The sequence below is a fragment of the Sorghum bicolor genome, chromosome 3, assembly GCF_000003195.3.
Source record: "Sorghum bicolor cultivar BTx623 chromosome 3, Sorghum_bicolor_NCBIv3, whole genome shotgun sequence".
NCBI lineage: Eukaryota > Viridiplantae > Streptophyta > Magnoliopsida > Poales > Poaceae > Sorghum > Sorghum bicolor.
In genome coordinates this window covers 73392024-73406449 of record NC_012872.2, presented here as the reverse complement: position 1 = coordinate 73406449, position 14426 = coordinate 73392024, and the positions used below count along the sequence as shown (strand labels likewise).

Here is a 14426-nt window from a genome sequence, read left to right as displayed (position 1 = left end):
CTACTTGAGGCCTCACACGACAACGACTCAAAATATTTGTCTCACAAATTATAAATAAATTATGTAATTACTTTTTATTTTCGTCTATATTTAATATAGAGACATTACCGCAAGATTCGATGAATCTTAAAATTTTCTAGGGCCTTGTTTAGTTCCTACCAAAATCCAAAAAGTTTTTAAGATTTCCCGTCACATCGAATCTTGTGGCATATGTATAAAGTATTAAATATAGACGAAAATAAAAACTAATTACACAGTTTGCTTAGGCCTTGTTTAGTTCCAAAATTTTTTTGCAAAATAGGAATAGTACCCATTTCGTTTGTATTTAACAAATATTATCCAAACATGTACTAACTAGACTCAAAAGTTCGTCTCGTCAATTTCGACCAAACTGTGCAATTAGTTTTTATTTTCGTCTATATTTAATACTTCATGCATGTGTTTAAAGATTTGATGTGACGGGGAATCTGAAAAATTTTGCAAAATTTTCTGGGAACTAAACAAGGCCTTATAAATCACGAGATGAATCTTTTGACCCTAGTTAGTCTATGATTGAATACTATTTGTCACAAACAAACGAAAGTGCTCTGAAATCCAAAAAGTTTTCACATCTAAGGCCTTGTTCAGATGCGAAAAGATTTTGGATTTCGCTACTGTAGCTTTTTTGTTTGTTTGTGGTAAATATTGTCCAATCATAAACTAAATAGGATCAAAAGATTCGTCTCACGATTTACAGTTAAACTGTGCAATTAGATTTTATTTTCGTTTATATTTAATGTTTCATGCATGTACCAAAAGATTCGATGTGACAGAGAATTTTGAAATTTTTTTGGTTTTTGACCGCCTAGGGCCTTGTTTACTTCCAATTTTTTTTTTTGCAAAATAGCAATAGTAGCACTTTCGTTTATATTTGACAAATATTGTCCAATTATAGACTAACTAGACTCAAAAGATTCGTCTCATCAATTCCGACCAAACTGTGTAATTAGTTTTTATTTTTATCTATATTTAATACTCCATGCATACGTCTAAAGATTCAATGTGACGGGGAATCTGAAAAATTTTGCAAAACTTTTGGTTCCCAAAAAAATTTGTAAAATTTTTCAGATTCCCCGTCACGTCGAATCTTTAGACACATGCATGAAGTACTAAATATAGACAAAAATAAAAACTAATTGCACAGTTTGGTCGGAATTGACGAGACAAATCTTTTGAGCCTAGTTAGTCTATGATTGGACAATATTTATCAAATATAAACGAAAGAGCTACTGTGTTTATTTTGCAAAAATATTTTGGAACTAAACAAGGCCGAGGCCTAGGTAAACAAGGCCACGGAACCGAGCGAGCGGGTACGGGGTCTGTCTTGAGCCGACGGGACCCCTCAGATCCCACTTTCGTTTTCGGCTCCTATACCCGGACACCCGCACTGCCGCACCCGCAGCCCTCCGCGCCCAGAGAGAGCGGAGCGCCTCTGCCACCGGGGGCGGCGGCCATCCAACCCCACAGCAGCTAGGCGCCACGGCAGCTGTCGTGCCCAGCCGCCTTCTGCGCCTCCCCTACCTCAGCCAAACCCTATCCTCCCGCCCGGGTAAGCGCCACTGATCCACTACGCTCCGTTTCGTGCTCCACGGAATCTTGCTCCGCACGGGCAATTCGGAGTAGGGTTTTGCGTTCCGGTTCGTGAGGTTTTTCGATTCGTCACTGGTTCGTCATGCTGTTGCTTACCGCTTAGGTTAGACCCGAGGCTCTTAATTAGGGTTTTGAAGGGTCTGGCATCAGTTCACTGTTGGTGTCAGTGCCTTTTCCGCGCATAGAGTATTGAACTTCGATAGTCTGTGTCGCTTGTGGGTTAAGATCCATCTAAGGCCTTGTTTGGATATTGTCGGATTCACCTCAATCTACATGTATTGGAGTAGATTGGGGTGGAATTTAGTTGAAGTTCCATTCCAATCCACCCCAATACAGATGCGAATCCAACTACATCCAAACAAAGCCTAATGTTTGAGGTTGCCTTAAACAAATTACTGTTTGAGTGTATGGTGATTTTTATCGGGCTAGTGACCTACAACATGCACCGTGCGAGTTGCTTGGAAGGGGATCGGTACTGACCCGTGGCCGTGGGCAAAACAAAGGGATCCTCAAAACAAAAGGAAGAGGAGGCCGTCCTACACCCTTCGTCCCCCCCCCTCCCCCCCTACCGTGGCCTTTCTTTCCTGGCGGCGCACGGCGCCTCCCTTCGCTGGTACCTTTGCCAGCGACTGGTGCCCCCAAGGTATGCCGACCCCTTCTCTTCATTCCTGCTGTTCGAAACCGATCACTCAAACCCTAACGCAAGCTACTACTTATACCTGGATCTATGGCCCAACTACAAGTATATGCATGTATTATACCGAAATATCCGATGTACTGCACATGTGTACACCCATGTTGTCCTATACTGAGTCCGCCCTGAACACGTTGATTTTTTGTTTGAAAAATTTCCCTACTTGTTTGCATCCCCTTGGGTCTTTGTGGATGAACAAGTTATGCATTTGCTACTAGCGTTTATTGCCAAACGGGCTCTTTGAACTGCGGTTTGAGTTCACTCTATCACTGTAATGACGTGCTTTATACCCTACACTATAAGTTAATACATAGAAAACTTAATATTTCCTACTTAGTTGCTAAAAAAATGTGGACGGACAAGGGCAAGTTTGAAAGGCAAAAGTTGTTGCTCTTATTGTTACTGATGTTGGCTTCTTCTATGGTTGTCTTATATTCTGATCTAGACTAATGAAAACCAGATAATTCTCTGCACATGATCCAGTGGAGGAAACAGGAAAGGGATAAATATAGAATTGACAATTAGGTTACACATGATCCAGTGGAGGAAAGGGATATGTATAGAATTGGCAATTTTGTACAAAAACATTTGCAAGAATGATATAGTCGAGTCCATTCCTTTCTTGCAGTTATGTCAAGTTTTGAGTGAATGCTCACCATGATAATGTAGCAAGCTGTTCTTGAATGATATTGATGAAGCCTAAGGAATATGTTAGGTTGTACAAACATCAATATATCAGGTAAAAAACAGTTAGCAGGTATTTCAAACTAGTTCTCATGCTGTGGCTGAGCTAAAAACTGGGCCCTTTCTGCCACTTAATTTAGATGCCATTACCAAAATCATCAAATAATGTTTTGCTTTTTTTTTTGGTGTGGCTTCATCAAAATTGATTTTGGGTTAGCCTTGTAAAACAAAAACGTGCATTGATAGACTTTATTAGAGGGTCTATGATGGTTTATAGCATTATTATTTTACTGGTATTAACTGCTAGTTTGCTTTAGAAAACAGTATTGGACGATGTTGATTAGAGCGGATGGTGGTCATGCCACAAGAAGGTCGAAGAAGAATAAAATAACTTGCAATGACGATAGAGACACAACAGAGCCATTGATTTCAGGTCTGTTCCTTATTTTTCTGTACATGTTTTTACATTTTTATGTGCATTCACAGTTGTGTTGTTTCATGTTTCTTTAACTAGGTGATATTCATCAGGACTCAGAACAAGGTATCTGGAGTGAGCTCAGTGAAGAAGTTGCATTGAATTTGCCTGGAAGTGTTGTCTCAGTTGCTGTGCTGTGTGGTGATTATTTATGCTGCTCTTTGTTTTCTGAATATATATCTACATTGCTGTATACATGATTCAAATCATGATGTTATGTAGGAAGTTCTGTGTTATTTGCATGCTCGGGAATAGCTATAGGATGCCAGGGGTGTGTCACAAGGATTCTGACTTCAGCAAGTTTGGTTAGAGCATTAAATGATAAAACAAAACACCCTGCTAACTTGAAGGTTTGCGCTGCGATTCATCCTTTAGTAAAAATTGATTTAGTTAATACAATCTTGATCATTGTGTACTGTTTTCTTGTTTTTATTTGTCAATATAGGTTGAAGTGCGCTATGGAGGCAATGTTGTCACAGGATTTTTAGGAAAATATGATTTAGATTATGGCATTGCTATTGTCAATGTCACAGCCTGCCTTGATGTTCAAGCTATACGTCTCACCCATGTGGTGGAGATGGAATTTCGTCCATCTACAAAGGTAGTAGCTTTAGGGCGTGACCTCTCTGGCAAATTAATGACTACTGGTGGGATACTGACCCGCGATTCAAGAGAATCTGAAGATAGTGAAGAGCTTATGCTATCCACTTGTAAAATCTGTGAGGTACACTTGCATTATGATATGATTCAAGTTTAATGTGTTTCTCCTATATGCAATTTCTGAGCTCACTCGAATTATGATACAGTTATTTTAATGTGTTTATGTTCCTTTATGCTATAAAGTGTATTTGAAGGGTAATAGAAACATGCTTCCTTTTTTCCCCTACATAACTCTTGTTCCATACAACTCCATTTTTTGCTCCAGTATTACCTTTAACCTTTTTTGTGTGCCAGGGTTGGGAAGGCGGACCACTTTTCAATGTAGAAGGGAATCTTGTTGGCATGAACCTTTTTTTTGTTAAAGAAAGAACTGTGTTCCTGCCAACAAGTATAATCTTTGAACGGTTGGAGCATTTCCGAGTATTCTTTAGGAGGGGTGAATTTCTTGAACGGTTACGGAACTTGAAGGCATGCAGGTATGCCTTTTATAACTCTAACTTTTGTTTATTTGACCTGGTTCACTCTCTTTCATATCCCAATTTAACCCCCCTCCTCGTCATGAACATAAAAGGTGATCTGTTTTGTGTTCCAAACAACTTGTGCATGCATGTGTTTTGTGGTGGTGGTTTGTTTGGTGGTGGTGGTGGTGGGGGGGGGGGGGCATAATTCAGATAGTTACTTGATGCTCCTTTCGTAGTTTTTTTGGCATCAGGTTTTGAGAGGGAACACTCCTCACTTGGTGACATACATACATATAATTATAAATGTAGCAACTTGTCAGGTTCCTAAATACAGTTTGGTGCAACAAAACTAAAATAGATGACGTGAAACCATTACCCAGTGCCATAGTAGAGCAAAGAGATGAGTTTATTGGGCCACCATTTTTAAGCCCCTGGTCGGTTGGCCCTACTGAAAATCCAAAGTTGGTGTTTCACTTTTTTTTGTTAGTTAGCTTTAATTTGATTTGGGTCTCATACTAAAGCTTGTGTTAGGGTAAGATCCATCATCTTTGACATAAAACCTTTATTAGGGCACTTGAATTGATAGGTGTGATGGTTTTGCAGTGTTGGTTTACTGATTTTGACCCTCATTTTTCCTTTCTTTAAAAAAAATGTTTCAGTACTGGTGAGACACTGGTACCTGAGAACAGTGGTGCTGATCTAACAAGATGCTCAAAGGAGAAAAGAACTGATGATCTCACAAGCTTGGATATTAAGACTGATCTCACAAGAAGCTCAAAGAAGAAAAGAACTTGCAGTGGTGGATGAAAGACAACGAAGTCATTGATTTCTGGTCTGCTGGTTCTTTCTTTTTTACAGCTTTATCTGAGCAGTCACAGTTATACTGTATCATGTTTCATTAACTCGGTGACTTTTATCAGGGCTCAAATAGTTTTACATTTGTACTTCATAATACGTACCACCTTTTACAGTTATACTCTGATACTTTATGTTAGTGTTAATCAAGTAACACTGTTACACTTTGTTTATGGGTATTTTGATTCAGAACCACTTCTGATTTGTCATTCAGGCTGTCGTCAGATTCTAAAATTTACAATTTGATATTATGTGCTGAGTTTTGTGGTGTTTATAGTCACTAGTCAGTATTAGCATATGTCAGTTCCAATAACTTGACTTTACTGCACCAGGAAATAGTGATGTTCTTAGTGATGATCCATTTGAGGATCTAGACATCTCAGGTTATCCAAAGCCACCAATAGAAATGTCTGGTGAGTCAATAACTGTGAAATTTCTGACTTTTCATATGTTCTTTTTACCGCTTCGCTGTACCTTTGTCAGCTAATTATACTATGTATCTTCAAGCAGATGGCATGGTTTTAGTTAATACTTTTGAAGATACTTTTGGCGATAAATATGGTGGAGGTGTTTGGAGTGAACTTAGCGAAACAGTTTGTTCAAACATATCTCGAAACGTTGTTGCACTTGCTTCATGCTATGGTGATTTTACAATAATGTGCTATTTAACTGTTTCATATTTATATTTGTTTCACTGACAAATAGCCAATGTGATATGCAGGGAAAAGAAGGATTTTTGCATGCACTGGTTTTTTTGTTGAATGGAATGGATGTACAACTATTCTGACGTCAGCTAGCTTACTGTCAGATTTTGTTGATGACGAGAAGATTCTTGAAGACTTGAGGGTTGGTGCTGCTAAGTACTCTTATTGATCCTTATTCTTGTATGGTACTGCTTAAGTCTTACTACACCATTTTACAGATTAAAGTGTTGCTTCCAACCAAACATATCAGAGAAGGGACATTACTGCATTATAATATACATTACAATGTTGCTCTAGTCAGTGTCAAGGATTTCTGTTCTCCACATCCGATGGATATTGAACATCAGAGGCATAGTCGTCCTCGTCAATTAGTATCTGTAGGGCGCTGCATAGAATCAGGCACACTAATGGCTGCAAGAGGGATACATTTGAACAGGTTTGGGAGACTGGATTGCAAGTTGCTACAGTACTCCACATGTAAAATCACCAAGGTACTGCTGTTGATTAATATTTTCCTTTTTTTACTGCTTTTACGTGGTTGAAGTTAACTTACATATCTGTTTGGCATTACAATGACAACCTGTCCATGTCACCTGGTTAGGCTGGGATTGGAGGGCCTGTCGTTGATCTTGATGGGAAATTTATTGGCATGAACTTCTATGACATGCAAAGAACTAGACCTCCATACCTTTCATGGGATGTGATTCTTGATGTCTTGGCACATTTTAAGACAAAGCGGTATGTTTGGATTTCCTTTTGGTATTTAAGTGCTTGTTATTTTATAACATGTTCAGGCTTAGTGTGTGCACTTGGCCGCAAGGCTTGTGTGAATAGTTTTAAAATCATGTTTAAGCAGGTTGCATGAATCATGATTTTTGATAAATCCATTGTTTGATATGTTTGACAGGTCTGTTCCTGAAGTAGGCCATGCTAGTTATTATCAATTTGCTGTCCTGTTTAACTGGACTATTGATGGAGATAAGAGTGTGCGTCCAAACAGGTATTCTGAATTTGAAATACGTCATCATATTCATAATGTGAAATTTCAATACGGGCATGCTTATACTTCTGCATCAAACATTACATCGTGCGCAAATTGTTGGATTGCAGTTGGCCTGTGCCCAAGGCATTTTGGTGCCCTGCTGAGTATGTTGACATGGTGGGTCAATCGTGTGTTCAAAAGCGAGGCAAACGCAGCCGCCCCAGAATTAGAGTTATTAATGGAAGGGAGTACCGATATGCGTAGAGCATTTCTATTTCCTTCTTTGTTCTGTATATATTCGTGTTAATGAACCTGTTTGAGCTGGTTTCTGAATCAAAGATCATTTTTATATAATATATTAGAGTTTGTTCACGTGTTCAACACACACTAGTACCTGGGCTTGCTTCATTATGTTATTATTGTTGGATCCAGGGGCTAAAGTATAGGATGTGTCATATATTGTGTGTTTTCGGATAATCATAAAACTAATTACAAAAGCTGTGACTAATTTACGAGATGAGTCTATTAAGACTAATTAATCCATCATTAGCATATGTTTATTATAGCATCACATTATCAAATCATGGCTTAATTAGGCTTAATATATTCATGTTATAAATTAGTCACTGTAATTAGTTTTGTAATTAGTTTATGTTTAATATTCTTTAATTTAGTGCCTAAACATTTGATGTGACAATGAAATTTAGGGAAAACCAAACATCCCCTAATTTCAGGTGTCAAGCAAATGTGTCTGTGTGTTACAACATGGTTAGCTGGATGATTTGTGGCTTGAATTCTTTTTTTTATGATTATTATCTATTTCAATGCGTATTGGAGTTGAACTTCGATTAGTGGACGATGATAAGTTTGATCAGCGAAACACGATAAAGTTGTAACAGAAGATAAGTTGGATCAGCGGACGACAATAAGGCTGTAACAGACTTCCATTGAATCAGAAACTGTTGTTGATTAGTGAATGACGATAAGTTGGATAAGCTGTTGTTGATTAGTGAATGACGATAAGTTGGATCAGCGGACGACAATAAGGTTGTAACAGATTTGCATGGAGTGGTTAGGGCTAGCTGCAAAAAAGAATAGTGGAGAATTTTTGACTCTTTAATTATCGATATTTAATTATCAATATATATAGATATAGATATTGAATAGATAGAATAGATGGGTGATCTCATGTGCATCCAAACCTTGATGGTGACTTGAGGGTTTTATCGAACTCTTGCTTTCCTATCCTGCTTTTTTCCCCCTTGTTAATTACCTCTCTTATGAGCTTCTCCAATTGTTTGGAAAATTGTCTTGGAAAAAAATGTCATTTGGCAACTTGCTAAACCTTTTGGCAAGTGAATTTTTCTTGTATCCCCAATAGTTTAGTAAATTGGGCTTGGTAAACATAGAAAAATAGGCCCACATATACTGGTCCTTTTCTAAGAAAGATCGGAGACAAGGACACACCTGTGCAATTGAAAGAAGAACCCATCGAACACATATGGAACCATCATTCAGATTTATACTCGTACAATATATGATTTTCTATGCTCGGTCATATTTTAATTAGCTATACATTTATATTTCATTGAACAAATATATATTCAAGTGTAATCGGTGAACCCTTGGATTATTATTTTAAATTTCTATGCTTCATTTATTCGTATCATCTGTCTTAGCATCTATGCAAAATTTCTATGACAATAACGATTATTGCCTGTCCCATCATCTGTCCCAGCATCTACCCAGGACAACAGCTGATGTGAACCCGCTAGGCGGATATATCGATGGTGCCGATGTCCTCATCAGCAGCTGCCGGCCATGATCACTATATCATTCGCCGAGGACAGAATAAATTTTTTCACTTGCGGCGCGGGATAGCAAGCTACGACGACTGCGGAAAGATCCGCACGCAGTTCCTCTTTTTTCCAACTTGGAAAAATTTAGCAAGTCTTATTTCAAATTGTTGGAGATGGATTTTTCTTATTTTTTCAAAAAAACAAGGATAGCAAGTTATTTTTCCAAACGATTGGAGATGCTCTTATAAACATAGACTCGCAATTTCTTTGGTGCATACATGGAGCCCCGTGTGGCAATTTTTTTTATTTCTATAAGGTCAGTCTCAAACTCTTAATGGAAGTTTTAGGTGAATTTTATCTTGCACCAAAATCCAGGCAAAGATCTTGCAATTATTCTCCGCTTGTGCTTTTCAAATGAGATCAGTATAGAATAGGACGATGTAACCTTTGAATTGAATTTTGTAAGCTGAACGGGGTGAAGTAAATTCCATCCTGGGTCCAACGCCTAAGATATTGTCCTTAGTTGCAGAATTAAGCCCTATATAAACTCTAGCATGCAATCCTAAGTCACACACGTTTCTTGCACACAAAACTAGCAACAACCCCCTTAAACTAGAACAAATAAGTAACGCAAAACATAAATGAGGCAAAAATACAATTGTATTTATCATGTGCTATTAGTTGCTAAAACAGAACCCCTAGTTCATGTTGAAGCTCTATCGAGGTATGCTCTCGGACACCAAGTCTTTTCCAGTCACGATGTTTGTTCAATTGACCAAAGGCAATGGAGTCACACAACCTCCTATGCCATCTGGATCTTATGATCTCGGTGTTAGACTACACGCAAGCAGCTGATTTCGAGCGTCTCCTGTGCCAACCGGAGAACGCAGCATGTGACGTGTCAGCCACAGGACATGGGAACAAAATGTTACAGTCACAGACGCTGCCTCCGCATCACCATGTCACCGGATGCCAACGACGTGATCAACTCAAGGAATGGGGGCAGAGAGGGAGAGGGGAACCAACTACATTTTATTCCAAAAACTCCGATCACAGCCTCTGCTCCTCCTCCCTCCCCGCGTACATTGCAAATTAAGCCTCAAATACATGAAAATATTCAGCTGAATAAGAACAAGGTTAACACAAATGACTAGCTAAAACATAGAACACAAACAGTATTTAATGTTCATCTCCATGGAAGAATTGGATAAACATGATATGTGCGGCCAGTTGCAACCGTGAAACCTTTAATCATTATTACATGAAAAGGGTCCACATACATGCCTACGATACTTTAAAATGATCATAGCATACCACGAGCCGACCACCAAAGTTTAAGGGATATACATCATTTGAAGCATATTCTTGATGGTATGAGGACTCTGAAAATAAAAGACAGTACATGTTAAGTGAACTAGTGAACAAAACAATAGCTAACCGTAGCCTTATTAATATGACAATAACTTACATCAACAGGGAGTCCAAGCCATGCTTTCATTACAGTGTTCACAGTTTCACTAGAACAGGCATACTCAATTTTGATAGAAGTTTAGGATCATCTAGCAGTAGAATAGATCGGGATTCGAGTACAACAAATATAGCAAATAAACATAGGCAGTAGAACTGCACTTGTATGCACTAGATCTACTACACATGGAGAGAAACAGAGAGGTTTAGGGGATTAGGATTAGACCGTCGAGGCGTCCATGGCGTCGGTGTTGAGGCAGTGGTGGCGCTTCCCGACGCTGCTGCACTGGCCGATCGGATGGCACTAGGGTTAGAGTCGAGTGGGGCAAGCAGCATGCTGTGGCGAACTTCCGCACCGTGCTTGCGGCCCCCACTTCTATACTTATAGTGCAGCGCGCCAGGGGCCCACCACTCCAATGGGTGGTTGAGCGCCCCCGATCAGGGCTTGGTCAAAGGGGAACTGGCTCCAACCGTTTGGCTGGTTTAGAGATCAACCTAACATTCTCCCCCTTGATCTTATCTATGCTCTTATGCTTCACCAACCCACCTCATCACAAATAAATATATTGGACATGTTTCATCATGACAGTAATTACCGTTAGATTGGACAGCCACAAACACTTTTCTGTTTAGAGATGAATTCTTGCCTTGGGCCCCTTACTATCCAGGAATCACAGGCTTTCCCTTAAACCCATGCCGGCTATATGTTCTCTGAACACATTGGGCGGTAAGCCTTTCGTAAGCGGATCCGTTAGCATCTTTTCTGTGCTTATATGTTCAAGACTTATGATGTGATCCCGGATTTTAGCCTTCACAACATAATATTTTATGTCAATGTGCCTGGTGGCATTGCTTGACTCATTGTTGTGAGCATACAACACTGCTGGCTCGTTGTTACAATACAACTTTAGTGGTTTATCGATGCTGTCGACCACCTCTAAACTGAGTATAAATTTCTTAAGCCAATTCACCTGTCCTTATGCCTCATAACAAACAATAAACTCAGCATACATTGTGGACGATGCAGTGACTATTGTTTGTTTTGAGCTTTTCCATGATATGGCTCCTTGCGCGAGAGTGAATATATACCCTGAGGTAGACTTTCTATCATCTCCCGCGTAATCAGAATCTGAATACCCTACTATTTGTAGGTCATTAGATCTTGTATAAGTCAACATGAGCCCTTTCGTGCCTTGCAAGTACCTTAGGACTTTCTTTACTAGATTCCAGTGTTCCATACCTGGATTACTTTGATATCTGCCAAGTAGCCCGGTCACAAAAGCCAGGTCTGGGCGTGTGCACACTTGAGCATACTGTAAGCTTCCGACAGCTGAAGCGTATGGAACGGCTTGCATGCGATCGCGCTCGAACTTGCTCTTGGGACATTGATGTTCCCCATACTTGTCACCTTTTACAATAGGAGCAGGTGAAGGTCTACACTTATGCATATTGAATTTCTTCAATATTTTCTCTACATATGCCTCTTGGCATAATCCCAATACCCCTCGACTTCTATCTCAGTGAATCTTTATGCCCAAGACAAAAGAAGCTTCACCTAAATCTTTCATATCGAAATTTGAAGACAAAAATCTCTTGGTTTCCTGCAGGCTGCAGCAGAGTGACATCACTACTGGCTAGTAGAATGTCATCTACATACAGTACTAGGAAAATGTATTCCCATTCTTAAACTTTGCATATACGTAATTGTCCTCAACGTTCTCTTTAAACCCAAACTTTCTGATAGTCTTATCAAACTTCAAATACCACTGCCTGGATGCTTGCTTTAATCCATAAATGGATTTCTTCAGACGACAGCCCATTCTTTCTTTGCCTGTCACAACAAAACCTTTCGGTTGTACCATGTATACTCTTTCTTCTAGATCCCCATTGAGGAAAACTGTCTTCACATCCATTTGATGCAATTCTAGATCAAAATGTGCCACTAGGGCCATTATGATTCTAAAAGAGTCCTTGCTCGAGATGGGAGAGAATGTTTCATTATAATCTATCCCTTCTCGCTGAGTAAAACCCTTGGCTACCAGTCTTGCTTTGTACCTTTCTATGTTCCCCTTGGAGTCACATTTCACCTTGTAGACCCATTTGCAGCCTACTGTTTTGGCTCCTTCAGGAATTTCCTCTAGGTCCCAAACTTTATTGGTACTCATAGACTTTAATTCATCTTCCATGGCTTCTTGCCACTTAGATGCTTCGGTGCTCCTCATGGAGACTTTCTCGCTCTTTGAGGTCTACCAGAAGTTTCTGCTACTGGCATTTCTTCTTGAGGTTGCTCTTGTTGGGGCTGTTGTTCTTCGACTATGGGTTCATTCGGCTCCTGAGGGACAGGTTCCAAATTAGCCATAGGCGAAAAAGCAGCAGGTGTTGTCACTACTGGTGTAGATCCAACAACAACAGGCAGCGTAAAGTAGGGTTCTTGCACCATGGGAATGGGCACGAACACCCGCTTCTCTTCAAGGGTAATTTCTCGCGCTGCCTTGCTCCCCCTGATCATCTGATCTTCTAGAAAACTAGCGTGTCTCGTTTCCACAAACTTGGTATGTCGACCAGGGCAGTAGAAACGATAACCTTTCGACTTTTCTGGATAGCCAATGAAATGACAACTTACTGTTTTGGGGTCTAGCTTTCCTATGTTTGGGTTAAATACTTTTGCTTCAGCAGGGCTCCCCCAGACACGCAGATGGTTGACTGAGGGTTTCCTACCGGTCCACAACTCATACGGGGTTTTAAGTACTGACTTGCTTGGAACTCTGTTGAGAATATGAATGGCGGTTTTTAAAGCCTCCATCCACAAACTCAGTGGCAGAGTGGAATAGCTCATCATGCTGCGCACCATATCCATTAGAGTACGGTTACGCCTTTCTGCTACTCCATTCTGCTGTGGGTCCCCTGGCATTGAATACTGGGCTACTATGCCATTTTCCTGTAAGAACCTCGCAAAAGGTCCAGGAACTTGTCCATAAGGGGTATGTCGACCGTAGTACTCCCCCCCACGGTCAAATCTTACTACTTTGATTTTTCTGTCTAGTTGGTTTTCAACCTCAGCTTTGAATATCTTAAATTTGTCTAAAGCTTCTGAGCGTTCTTTGATTGGATAGATATATCCAAAACGAGAGTAGTCATCTGTGAATGTGATGAAGGAATCAAAACCATCCACAGATGTCACTGGAAAAGGTCCACAGATGTCTGTGTGGATCAATTCTAGTACTCCTGTGCTTCGCTTAGCGCCTTTCTTTATGTTCTTTACTAACTTGCCTTTAATGCAATCGACGCATTGCTCTAACTCTGAGAGTTCTAGTGGTGGGAGGATTGATTCTTTGACTAAGCGTTCTATTCTCCCCCTCGAAATATGGCCTAAACGACAGTGCCATAATTTCGATGAGGAATCAATTCTCTTTCTTTTCTTGCTAGCATTTACGGTCATTGCATTCTCAGCTTTATTACATTCAGCATTCATAGTCTCAGACATGAATAATAAATAAGGTTTGTCTTGTCGGAAGGCAAGACCCACATATTTATTATTTAACTATAGCTTACAATCATCTTTGCTTGAAGGGAACATAAAAGACATCATGTAAAACCCTTTGTCTAGGCATTGACCTGATTCTGCACTTTCTCGAGGTATTCTCTTGCTGTGGGATTGCACTAATGAAGTGCATCACTTGCTCTGAAATAATGACGAGAAGATGGTGAGAACACCAACATTTAAAACTTGGTAGAATAATTGAATATCTTAATTTAACGTTGGTCAAAATCAAGATATACAAAAATTAACTCGCTGCATAAAATCTAATCACCGTTGGGCAAAATAGAATTAAATGCTTCAAATTGGAACTTGGTATTTACAATATTGCTATTTTTAACGTTGGTCAAAAAATAACGATATTACAAAAATTTCTGGGCTTCGAACCTTGCTTCTCGAATTAAATATCCCGTTGGTTCAATTTAATAAGAGAACTAAAATGTCTTGCGCAGCGGAAAACGTAAATTAACTTGCTAGA

General features: G+C 39.6%; 2 protein-coding genes across 3 annotated transcripts; both read left to right on the top strand.

Moving 5' to 3' along the window:
* Positions 2287 to 5449, top strand: LOC8074087. Its single transcript, XM_021455160.1, has 7 exons — positions 2287 to 3062; positions 3325 to 3440; positions 3522 to 3623; positions 3705 to 3832; positions 3928 to 4206; positions 4437 to 4618; positions 5263 to 5449. Exons 1-7 carry the CDS (start codon positions 3007 to 3009, stop codon positions 5408 to 5410), a joined length of 1011 nt encoding a protein of 336 aa, XP_021310835.1. The 5' UTR covers positions 2287 to 3006; the 3' UTR covers positions 5411 to 5449.
* Positions 5375 to 7529, top strand: LOC110433319. 2 transcript variants are annotated; one of them, XM_021455162.1, is made up of 8 exons: positions 5375 to 5435; positions 5791 to 5871; positions 5969 to 6100; positions 6180 to 6304; positions 6381 to 6653; positions 6764 to 6900; positions 7070 to 7162; positions 7273 to 7529. In XM_021455162.1, the coding sequence occupies exons 2-8, from the start codon at positions 5865 to 5867 to the stop codon at positions 7406 to 7408; spliced, it is 903 nt and encodes a 300-aa protein (XP_021310837.1). In that variant the 5' UTR covers positions 5375 to 5435; positions 5791 to 5864; the 3' UTR covers positions 7409 to 7529. The 2 variants fall into 2 exon arrangements, with proteins under 2 accessions (XP_021310837.1, XP_021310836.1); XM_021455161.1 differs by having other exon boundaries at positions 5404 to 5435; positions 5966 to 6100.